This window comes from Cimex lectularius, unplaced genomic scaffold, assembly GCF_000648675.2.
Source record: "Cimex lectularius strain Harlan isolate CLEC.00 unplaced genomic scaffold, Clec_2.1 scaffold260, whole genome shotgun sequence".
NCBI lineage: Eukaryota > Metazoa > Arthropoda > Insecta > Hemiptera > Cimicidae > Cimex > Cimex lectularius.
This window is the reverse complement of record NW_019392831.1, coordinates 309,784-321,642: the sequence shown is the minus strand read 5'-3', so window position 1 is coordinate 321,642 and position 11,859 is coordinate 309,784. Positions and strand designations below refer to the sequence as shown.

The window sequence follows — 11,859 nt, the reverse complement described above, 5'->3', positions numbered from 1 at the left end:
CGGCAACACCGGCTTTTAGATAAGTGTGCACACGCTACCAAAACGTGTCAAGGCGTCGGGTAGCATCAGGTATCGTCGTATCGGATAGTGTGTTCCAGGAATCCCGGCTATAGGGGTGCCGAGAGGTCACACTATGCAATATGCATATCAAGAGGCCCACATCAACACGTCAAAGTGCGCAGTAGATGGGTTACTGGGCCGACATTGTTCGTTGTTTGTGTTTCCGACCAGGTTTCTGTCAATAACATGTAAATAGCAATACATATAATAGTTAGCAACTGGCCATGCTGCCAGTATGATGCTGGGGCCAAAGGTCTGTCCAACTGTTGGGCTAGTCCTAGTGTGGCATAGTGACCAATGCGTTAGTTTGTCATGGCCCATAGTGAAGAGGGGGCCAAACGTGTGTGAATGCCACTGTATTAGTACATTTTACAGTGATCAAACAAGTGCTACAATATGTACAGCAGAAGACAAAAGTTCCGATGTTCTTAAATGTTCGAAATTGTTATGAAAAAATGTACAATTACAAGCTGGTACAATTAACAAACTTAATCAATAATTGTTTTAAATATACGTAAATGTAAAAAATAATGAGCCTTTTTTTCCAACTTAACTATGATCCAAAACGTGTGTCGACATGTATTTTATAATGAAACAATATTCTCAATAAAATGCATAAAATACTTGCAGAATTGTTTGTTGGCTAGTCATTTAAAAACACGTGATTTGTTTTCTATTGTTGGGTTAGCATATTACAAATTTGGCACCTTATATGTTCATTTTTATGTATTTTCTATATACATATCAAGGAGCAGCTCTAGATTTGATTTATTCATGATTGTTCGGTTAGTTTCTGCTATTTACACTCTATGTCCTCTGGGGACGTCTTAAAACATTTAGTTGTTGAGACTGGGTGTCCTTTTTTGTGTTTGTCTTTTTTCTCATCTGTGAAAAAATAAAAAAATAGAGAGGGAGTAAAGACTTTTATTGACTTTATTTGTGCCATTAAGAAGAATTTATTTATTTGTTGTTTGCCTATGGTTATGTGATAAAGAGAGATTGAGTAAGAGAGGGAGCAAGAGCGAGCGAGTGCAGGAGAGAGAAGGGGGCAGAAAGAAAGAAGGCAAGATGAAAGCATGAGAATAAAGCAAGGAGGACAGGGAGAGACACAAGTCAGACAGGTAGAGAAAGAGACATAGACGGACCGACAGGCAAAGAGAAATGGGAGATAGAAGACACAGCAATGAGAAAAACAATAGAGCGAGAGAGAGTGTTAGTAGATGAGAGAAAGGCATAGAAATGAGAAGACATATTTAGTTTAAGGAGAGAAAAGAGAGTGGATGAAGACGTTTTATTTATAGTCGCATAATTTGATTTAATTTGACCACTCTTACATCCAACAAGTTTTACAATCTCTCTCTTTAGAATTTATTGGGTGGATGAGAGATAGAGAGAAAAGAGAGAGAGAGAGAAAAAAAGTTCAGCCATTTTCTGTCTAGTAATTTTTCTCTTCTTTAGGTCTGCGGAGTGTTTGCTATCATGATATTGTATATTGTACAATGGGATTTAACATATATTTTCAAGTCTTTTGAATAGTTTTCTCGTGTTGAGTTGTATTAATTTTTAAGAATTTATTTATCTGCTTATTTATTTGATTATTTTAATCCTTCATCTATCGCCATTTTCGTTCGTCTGGCGTTATTTCACCTTAGCAGTCAATGTTTTAATTTTTTCTTTACCTTAGGGAAAATGTTTAGCTCAAAAACTAAAAAATTACTCAAAACATTTCTATTTCCTTCTATGAATTCAACCTCCAAGCCAATTTACAATTTGTTATTTTTAAATCGTCAGTAAACTTGTATTTGTAAATGAATAAATTCAGCGGGACTCTTGCCAATGTACCAAGATCAACTAGTTTCTCCCCTTGATTTTCCCTCATTCAGTAAAACAAAACTACATATAAAATCCTATTCTTATTTATAACTTGGGGCTTGGGTGAAAAATAAATATTGTTGGAGCATTTAGTTTTGTTTAAAATAGTAGGGTTTTTTTTAAATTAACAAGTTTGGGTATCGTTTATCGGTACCGAATCCCGATACGGGGGAGTTTCTGTTTTCATTACTTTCCCTACAGAGGGAACTTGTCTACATAGTACGTCTACATCTACTGTAAACTGTTTTTACCTGAGCTTGGCACTTTTCACTTGGCAGGCTTCTTCTGTTGGTGTTTTCTGCCTTAGAGGTTTCCGTCTTGTTCTCGCTGTTTATTCCTACGGCCGAGTACAGACGAAGGAACGCCGTTTTACGACAACGCGAAAATGTCCTATTCTGTGAATATATCAATCGAAGCTCCTGTCGAAAATCAAATCCAGGAAATATCCTACGATGGCCAGGAAATTTACCAGACGTAAGTTGTTTTATTTATACCAAACCAAGCTTATACCATACCATATACCATCACTAAGTTTGTGCTTGTTAACACTATACTACAGTGTAGTAAGTTTAAAATAATTTGAACTGGGCAAACTCTTATGCTAAAATTGTGATATCCTTCATAAAATTAAGTACTTTAAAAATAAAACCATTTGAAATATGTCACTTCTATGAGATGCCTTTAGAACGTACTTACCCATTCTATTTATTTCTATCCCTCTTGCTTCCTACTTTTTTGTTCCTTAACATCACTAACTTTCAACTTTAAGTTCCCACAATTGAAGCCAGTTCAATGGTTTGTGACAGTTTCAGATAGTTAATTAATAAATATCATAATCAATAACTTAAAACCAAAATTAAACTAAGTAAATAAACTTAATATTACTAATAATGATAAAGAGCTAGATTAAGCAGAGTGAGATCAAACCGCAGGAATCTTGCCAATAAAATAACATTTTCACAAGTCTTTAGGGATTGTTTTAACCTTTTTACGCGTAAAATTCTCCAACACTCCGAAAAAGCCATTATATTCATTACATATCAATTCAATTCATTATTTTTGAATGATTAGTGTCAAGGAGTGTAATCCACGTCGCAAATGATTAGGAACCGCCCGAACCCATTCACACGAAGTCAGCTCTGTCCAGGCGGGTGGCCGACAGGCACAAGTGCCACTTACGTTCATGTCCCCACGTGCTGGCTTAAAAGACAACTCGGCATTCGTCTCACACTAGCCGCCAAGTTTAATGAACTGAGTTCACCGTAGAAAGCATTGCAATTCCAGGTTTCAATGTGGAACAATTCATTGAAAAAATGGTTATTAGTACCACAATATGAGGAATGAAGTAGCGACAAATTTAAAAGGAGTGAAGCTTGGAGGGAAGTCGTGCGGTAGTAGTAAGAAAGCACCCGTTTCCTAATTTTGTAGCAACAGATTTTTTTTTTTTTTAAATTAAATTTATTTATTAAAACTGGTGTTATTATACCAACCATTAATTTTACAATAATATTATAGAATAAATAAATGTTTACATTCTTATAAACCCATTGGTACAATTCACTATTCACTTTTAACTACACAAGTTCTTATGGCTTTGTTCTTTTTAATCTTCTGACCATGTTTCGGTTTTGTAAGAGTTTGGTCGCTTCCACATTCTCGTGCTGGCTGAGGCGAGGTTTGGCGGCAAATCTTTGTATTTCCGCCGTGACTTCAGGGATCTTAAGAACCCTATGTAAGTCCTTATTCCTTATGTACCAAGGTGCATTGACCACGTAAGATTTTATTTTGGAGTGTTTGTATGATTTTGATATTGCTGTGTTTGGTACAACTTATATAATAATATTTTATTTTGTATTGAAAGATTGGAGCCATGTCCTATCAACCAGTATAGTTGTCTGTACCTTAAACCTATTTCTGTCCTTTTTTTCTTCACGTGTTCTTTCCATCTCAGCTTGGCATCTAAGGTCATTCCCAGATATTTAGCTGTATTGCTGTATGGTATAGTAGTTCCATCGATTGTGAGCGACGGAACATGGCCCACCTTTTTGTTTGTAAAGATTAGATGAACTGATTTATGTTGATTTAGCTTGATTTTCCATTTTTTTGTCCATTCGTTTATATTATTACATGCATTTTGGAGGATTTTGGTTGAGTGGGTCCTAGTGATATCACCGCTGTGTCATCTACAAACGTCCAATTTTTACTCCATCTATTTTCGGAAAATCACTGGTGTATAACAAGTAGAGCAGTGGACCTAATATGCTACCTTGTGGCACTCCTGCATTTATTGTTTTTAATTTTGAATATTGATCTTCTTGCTTGACTCTAAACAGTCTGTCAGTTAGGTAGGAACTGATAATATCGACATACTGCTTTGGTAGCATACCTTTTAGTTTATTGATGAGTCCTTCGTGCCAGACCTTGTCAAAAGCTTGTGAGACATCAAGGAAGATAGCAGAACAAATTTGTTTTTCTTCGAGAGATTTTTCTATTACGTCCGTTACTCGATGAATTTGGTCTATTGTTGAGTGTCTTGTTCGGAATCCAAATTGGTGGTCAGGAATGATTTTCTTTTTTTCAATGATGTGTTTTATTCGTTTTAATAATAACTTTTCGAAGAGTTTAGACACTGTTGGTAGTAGCGATATTGGTCTATATGATTTGACCTCGTTCACCGGTTTTCCTATTTTTTTTTTTATCATAATGACTTCTGCGAATTTCCAGATACTGGGAACATATTTCAGTCTGATTGCAGCATTAAATAGGTATGTTAGTTTACTATACCCTTTTTTGGCAATTGTTTTAGTATTTCACCAGTGATAAGGTCATATCCGGGAGTCTTTTTAGCAGGTAAATTTTTAATTTCTCGTGTTGTAGCAACAGATGAACCCTAAAACACTTGTTTGGATCGGTTTTTTTTTTCTTCCCTTGCAAAAGAGCAAGCACAAGAAATGCTCTAGCTTTCTCGTGTAAGATCATACCTCATGGTTTGAAACCAGAAAAAAAAAAAAATCACACAGTAAACAACTTGAGTTAACCAAGCCGCCTCATCTGAAAGGAGCCTTCTAATCTTAAATTCTCAAAAATATAATTTCTGACCATCAGTTGACTGCCATTCAACCATCCAACCATGTTATTGCATTGTATACATTATCGTCTCTTGGTCCCTTGAGTTGGGCAGTACTGTTTTGGGTCCTTTCTTGATGGCCCAAAAGTCAAGCTTTTGATCCAGTTGTGAGGTTTTCTCCTGTGGTCTGTGGGATGATAAGCCTATCGTTTGATCGATGCCTATTATTCTGATTTGCCTATCCTCACTGATTTTCATAGGTTCATAGGTTGTTTCATATGCGTTTCGGCATTTCGCCATCTTCATTGTTTGGGTGATATTTTTTCTCGCAAACACTGAAGTCGGAGAAATGCCAAAACATCAAAAATCAGATTATAGGTGGACTAGAGGGATTAGTGGCCAGTTTCCTCCACCTTCTAATCTATACTTCACAGTTACCTCTCTGATGGGGTTTTCCAAATTATTAAAGGCGATTTCCTTTCTGTTTTTCCTATCGATGCTGTGTTCCTCAGGGTAGTGTTCTGTCCCCACACTTAACCAGGTATACACAGCTGGCAAATCATTATCGACCTTTGCAGACAATGATCCTTGTAAAAAACTGTGTGTGATTCTGTAATTTCTACCTGAATCAAAACCTCATACTGCTAGAGTCTTGGCGTGAAAAGAAAAGGATAAAATTTAACACTGACAAATCCACTCGCATTACCATTACCCTCTGTAAAAAGATCGCTTCCCAAGTTGATATAAATATTTCCTTCCCAACTGCTGGGCAACGTGAACTCTACACCAACAAACATTTGACATAAAATCTCCGCATATGATTGAAACGTCAAGAAGTTATCACACAATGCAGAGCTCTCACACGACTTCTTGCTAAACGCTCTAACATATACAAAAAAAAAAGGCTCATGTAACACCTTAGTGAAGCCAATATTGACTTAAGGATTGGAAGAGTGAGGTTCAGTCAAACATTCCAGTATACTTTGTGTTCAAACTGCTTAATCCATAATCCTCAGAAAACTCCTTGATACGCCATCCTGTGTCTAATGGAACTTCCCACACAGACCTAAATATTCATATTGCCCAAAATGTATGTTGATGTTCATAAAACTCTCCCAATCAACATATCCTCAAAAATAAATATTCTGACTTAAACTCTTTAAAATAAAAGGTGCAGAGTTAAGCCGAGATTGACTTACAGACTGAAAATGTGGGTTCTATCCACTGCAACCAATCCGTAATTTTATAAAATTCATGCTCAATTTTTTGTCCAGTGAAACTATCCGTACAGACTTAATCAGCTCGTGTTAACACAAATTTAATAAAGCCGTCCCAACCTCCATAAATCCTCAACTCTAAAAATTTGCATCCTGCACAATTCTCTCAAACCCTCTACTTGTGATCTATTCACTGAAAGTCACAGAGAAAGTGACATTAGTCTGAATTAAATACACTTTAAATACTCATTGGAGTACTGGTAGTTTCTCCACTCTTGTATTAATTGTATACAGGTAGTGCATATTTCGAAGCAGCGTAGAAAAAATAATGCTCCGCCTGTTTAAATGAAGTGTCAGTTCCTAATGTCCTCCACTCTGGAGAATGTTGCATGGGTAAAGCAATATTACTGTGTAATATGGTCATTTTGGGCCTGCCTACCTAACTTGATTGTTCTGTCAGACGCATTTTGGAATGTCCCATCTTCTGTTTTCAAGTGTTTGTGTGAAAATGATGGGTAACTAATAAAAATTACATGTCACCCCAACCACACAAAAAAAATCACATAATATTAAGATGGTTTTTAGTTTTTTGCGATGTGGCAGAAAAACCTAAACACGACTGCCCCGAGTGGCCAGGAAGAGCCGTTAGGCTGTTATGCGACTGATTAACATTTTGAATCAGGTGGGAATGTAAAATTTGTTCATCACTACCAGAAATGAGTGAGCGAAATTGTTACCTACATATAATTTAATTAATATAATAAATTAAAAAAAAAAAAAAAAAAATTTCTACCTATTCAAGCTTTTTTTATATAATCCTGGTCTTGTTCACATTGGTCCTTAAAACATTAAAATTTCGACAGGAAAAACTGTTTGATGTGCTTTTTTAAATTTTATTTTCCTATTTCAGGCCCCTCACTATGTCAGAAAGCCTTGCTAAACTGGCTCAGAAAATTGATTTTAGCAAAGCTGGCTGTGAGGATCTAAAGAAGGAGGAATCTGAAACGAATGAAGACGATGTTGCAGCTAAAGAAGCTGCTTTCCAGTCGTCTATCTGGCCATGGGATTCTGTACGCAACAAATTACGGTAAATCTATTTGTTACTATTTAAATGAAACAGTCATAATTGTTCTTAAATTAATTCTAGAAATGCCTATACTGAAGTTTGTGTACTTGCCGATGTTATGGCAATCGCCAAGGAAAAGAGGTATATGGTGCTTGATCCGATTCCACAAGAGTTACACGAATCCAAGCCTATGACTCAAGTGTATGCTAGAAAGAAGGTAAAATGGATTTAATTATTTTGTGTTTGGCAGAGACATTTTTTAAACTGGTTGTAGGCGCTAGCAGGCGCAGCGTCTGTGTTGCTGACAGGAGCAGAAAGGCTAAGGGCTTGTCAGACGGAGGCAGCAAGAAACCGCGCGACCTCAGATTTCCACATCGAACTTTTGAGATTAAGACAGAATTGGAGGTTGAAGAAGGTTTCAAATACTATCATTGGTGATCTCTCATACAGAACAGCAGGATCTAAATTTGCTCAAACAGGAATGTTCGAAGTAACAAAAGCAGAAGAAGAAAGTGAAAAGGTTCAGAGCCCACCACCTTCACCTGGTGCTAACCCAAAACCAACTTCTGCTCTCCGTGTAACCGTTCCCAGCGAATTACAAGGAGTTGCTTATATTGAAGTAGTCTGTCGAAAAGGTAATTTTAAATTATTTATTAGCCTTTTCATAACATAAATTGAATTTTTTTTTAAAGACCAAGAAGATCTTTGTTCATCGATGATCAACCTTTTGGGATCTGGACCTTCCCCAACCAACTCAGATGTACACTGGCAGCAAAAACTCGAAGCTGCCCAAAATGTTCTTTTCTGTAAAGAGTTGTTTAACCAGCTGGCGAAAGAAGCCGTTCAGCTACATGCACCTATACCACACATGGTCGTTGGAAATCAAATAATGGCCAGTGTACGTAAAATACGTAAAATTTACCTGATTTCTAAACTGTTTCTATAATTTAAGTTGCGTTTCAGACATTCCCCGGTATACAACTTATCATCGGTATATGTCACACAACTGGAACGAATGCTGGAGACAAAAAGTCAGTGCAGAAAGGAGAACATGACCATGTTCTGGAACATTCACTCCATCAATTGCTGCGTGAAGTTCACCATAAAAACAGGCATCATCCCTTCCCGCATCCTTCTTCGGCACCATTAGGCCCTAGCAAAAGACGAGCTCTGGCAGGTCCGACTGCTGCTGATAGGCATTACTTAATTGAAATGACTCAAAGGTATTGCAGTTTAAATAAATTTTCAAGCAAATTTTTTCTCAACTGCCCTCTTTCTTAATTATTGGAATTTTTTCAGCCAAACACTACTTGAACAAATAATTCAACAATCCCAGCATTTCTTTTTGAGAATGAGAACTGAGTACGTTCTTGACACGATTATTAAAGAAGTAAAAGACCCTTTGATTATTACACACTGGAATGCGCTAAATTCTCCAACTCTTTCTTGTGTTAAAATTAATATAATAACTAATGGGTAAGTTCAACATTGTATTTTTATCAAATAATTATTGACTAATCTTCTTACACTACTCTAACCAATTTGATAAGATAAATTCTGCTTTTAAAGTTAAATGTGTGGTGTTTAGTGAAAGTTACTTAATGATTATTTGGAGGTCGTGAGGTGTGGTCTTGTGTGACGTTTTTAGAAAAACATGTTCTCTATTGTGCAAACATTTCAAATTGGGATCATCTTCAGGGCGTGGGATTTATAAACATTGTCTAAATTTTACAAATACGTGTAGGATGTGGAAAAAAACAATTTATTCAATGCTAGAAAATTTTAGATTAAAAAAATGAATTTATACAATGCTAGAAAATTTTAGATTAAAAAAATGAATTATTACAATGCTGGAAAATTTTAGATTAAATTAATTTATACAACGCTAGAAAATTTTAGATAAAAAAAATTAATTTATACAATGCTAGAAAATTTTAGATTTTAAAAATGAATTGATACAATGCTAGAAAATTTTAGATTAATTTATACAATGCTAGAAAATTTTAGATTAAAAAAAATGAATTTATACAATGCTAGAAAATTTTAGATTTTAAAAATGAATTGATACAATGCTAGAAAATGTTAGATTCAATTTTAAAATTTTCTAGCATTGTATAAATTCTTTTTTTCACATCCTACATGTATTTGTAAAATTTAAACAATGTTTATAAATCCCAGGTCCTGAAGATGATCTCAATAAATATCGAAATGTTGGCACGATAAAGAAAATGTTTTTCTAAAACCTACGTCACACCAGACCACATCTCACAATCTCCAAATAATCGTTAAAGTTAATAGAAGTCCACCTCTTTACGACCTAACACACTGTGGCCAATATTGGTTTATTGTGCAGTCTCCATTTTTTTCTAGAGCTCTTTATTAAGGCTAACCTATTCACTATGAAAGCTAAAATCAATTGGTTTTAATCCAAGATGAGAACCTGTAATACTCTTGATTCTGTTGATTAAAAATGCTGTAACTTTTGAACAATGAATATTTTGAAATAATCCACAGGAACCTAGCTAAAAAGCCTGCAATACTCCAAAGAAATACTCCTTACAACCAAAATGCTTTTATAATGTAAAAGAGCATGGATATTTGATACCATACTTTAGGTTGGAACAGAAAACATGAATCCATGTTTGTCATGATCAACGCATAAAACTTTCTATCAGATTTCAAAGCTTTGCCAAGGACTACTGCGTGTCACCTTGGGCTTTTGCTCTCTCAAGAGTAGGAATGTCATATGGCAAAGGCTGTCGCACCAACAGAGGACATGTTTTGCTGTCTCTTCTTCTTCCTGGTAATAATCTGTATAGGCTTGTTTCTGCCATTCTGCACTATCTGCAGTGTCCAATCAGCAGTTCAACTATTCTAGGTTTAGTTGTTTTGCCATGAGTTGCTGCTATGTTCCTTTTATGGGCTTTTTCTCATGCCTCTGTCCTGTATACAATTTTATTGAACTCAAGACTTATTCTTAATCCATTGTCTAATGGATGTACATTTTTGGCAATTTTGTATTGGTGTGATGGCTGAATGTGCCTTCATCAATTTATCAGTCTTGTGTGCCCTGGTATCCAAACAAAAGTGATTTTGTTCTCCCTAATTTCCGACATTGCAAATTAGAGGTTTTCCTTAAAAATTGAACATGCCTAACTGTTGGTCCTTCCACAATGAATGTCATAGAAAACAATAAAGTAAGTTAAAAAAAAAAAAAAATCATTTATAATTTTTCTATTACTTTTAAATAGATATGACACAATCTGTAGAACATCTCTTGTTATACAAGTAAATGAAAAATCTCTCAAGTGTGTATGCAGGGATGGCAGGGTTATTCACATGTCCTATGAAACCCAGGAGCTTCGAGATTTAATCTACTGTCAAGTAAGTTTACGCAATGATCATTCGACAATTTATGCAATCGTCATTTTCTTTAATCATAATTTTTCTTTTAGATATATCAACACCAAATATCAGCAGTCCAAGCTCTAGCAAAATGTATGGGTTGGCAGTACCTTGCTAACAGTTCGCACCTTGGAATAGGATCTGTGGAACCACTTGGTAACGCTAGCAGTTGCATCCTGGCCTCACCGATGGGTGACAGGTAATACAAAGTTTAATGTTAAAATAAACCACTGAAAATAAATTTATTATTATTTTTTTTTTTAAGGCTTATTGCCGTTCGTTGTGAGCCTCAAGGAGGTGTGCAAATCGCTATTGCTCATTCGCCCAAGAAAGACTTCTTCAGTGGGCAGCTTGTAAAAGAAAGGAAATGGGAAAACTTAGGTGGTGGTTTTAAGGAAGTACGCTGGGACAAAATGGAGGGGAGGAACTTTTTAAATAAAATGGAACTTCTAATGGCTAGTCTTACAAGTTCTTAATCGAGCAGTTTGTAAATATTTGTATTTAAATTTGTTGCAATATTGTAAATTTAATTTGTTTCATAGGATATCTCTTTTTCTTTGTAAATTTTTTTTTTGTGTAAATATTGTTGTGGTTTCTCTTTAAAAACTATCGATGTAATAATTTGTTAAATTTCTATTTTTCATTATAGCCCTGGAACGTTCATGAGCAATTCAATCAATTCATTTTAAACCTCTTGTCGGGTTGTTATTTTTAGACGGCTATTAATTACATTTACTATATAATTTGAAATCATGTCTGTGATTAATGAAATTGAAACGAATTCAAATTAGCATTAGTTTATAAAATTGTCCCATCTGCCAAGTTCCAGTCGATAACATTTATATAATAAAACGCAACTATTGTAAATAACCAATTATCTGAAGATAAAAATAATTTTTATACTTGTGTTATTAAAAAATTGAGTTCTTATTTGGAATTATTTTTCTTAATATTCAATCCTATAATCATTAAAAAATAATTATTATGTTTACTGGATTGGTTAGTAGATCTTACATAGAAATATTCTTTTTATTTCAGTTCTAATGACTTCTTCTTCTTAAGGTGATATTGAAGAACATCCAAACCATTCTCGCAGGTTCTTCAACCAGGATGTTTGTCTTCTTCCTCTTGAGCCTTTTCCTTGCATAATCAGTCATAGAATTTTGTACATT

General features: G+C 35.1%; 1 protein-coding gene across 2 annotated transcripts; it reads left to right on the top strand.

The window, feature by feature from the left end:
- The first annotated feature begins 160 nt into the window (after positions 1-160).
- On the top strand, positions 161-11,617 carry LOC106663887 (mediator of RNA polymerase II transcription subunit 17). Of its 2 annotated transcripts, XM_014389108.2 has the most exons (11): positions 161-248; positions 2,211-2,406; positions 7,127-7,303; positions 7,364-7,499; positions 7,557-7,917; positions 7,975-8,180; positions 8,246-8,505; positions 8,582-8,758; positions 10,534-10,666; positions 10,738-10,886; positions 10,953-11,617. In XM_014389108.2, the coding sequence occupies exons 2-11, from the start codon at positions 2,318-2,320 to the stop codon at positions 11,161-11,163; spliced, it is 1,899 nt and encodes a 632-aa protein (XP_014244594.1). In that variant the 5' UTR covers positions 161-248; positions 2,211-2,317; the 3' UTR covers positions 11,164-11,617. The 2 variants fall into 2 exon arrangements, with proteins under 2 accessions (XP_014244594.1, XP_014244593.1); XM_014389107.2 differs by lacking the exon at positions 161-248 and having other exon boundaries at positions 2,053-2,406.
- Positions 11,618-11,859: the final 242 nt, after the last annotated feature.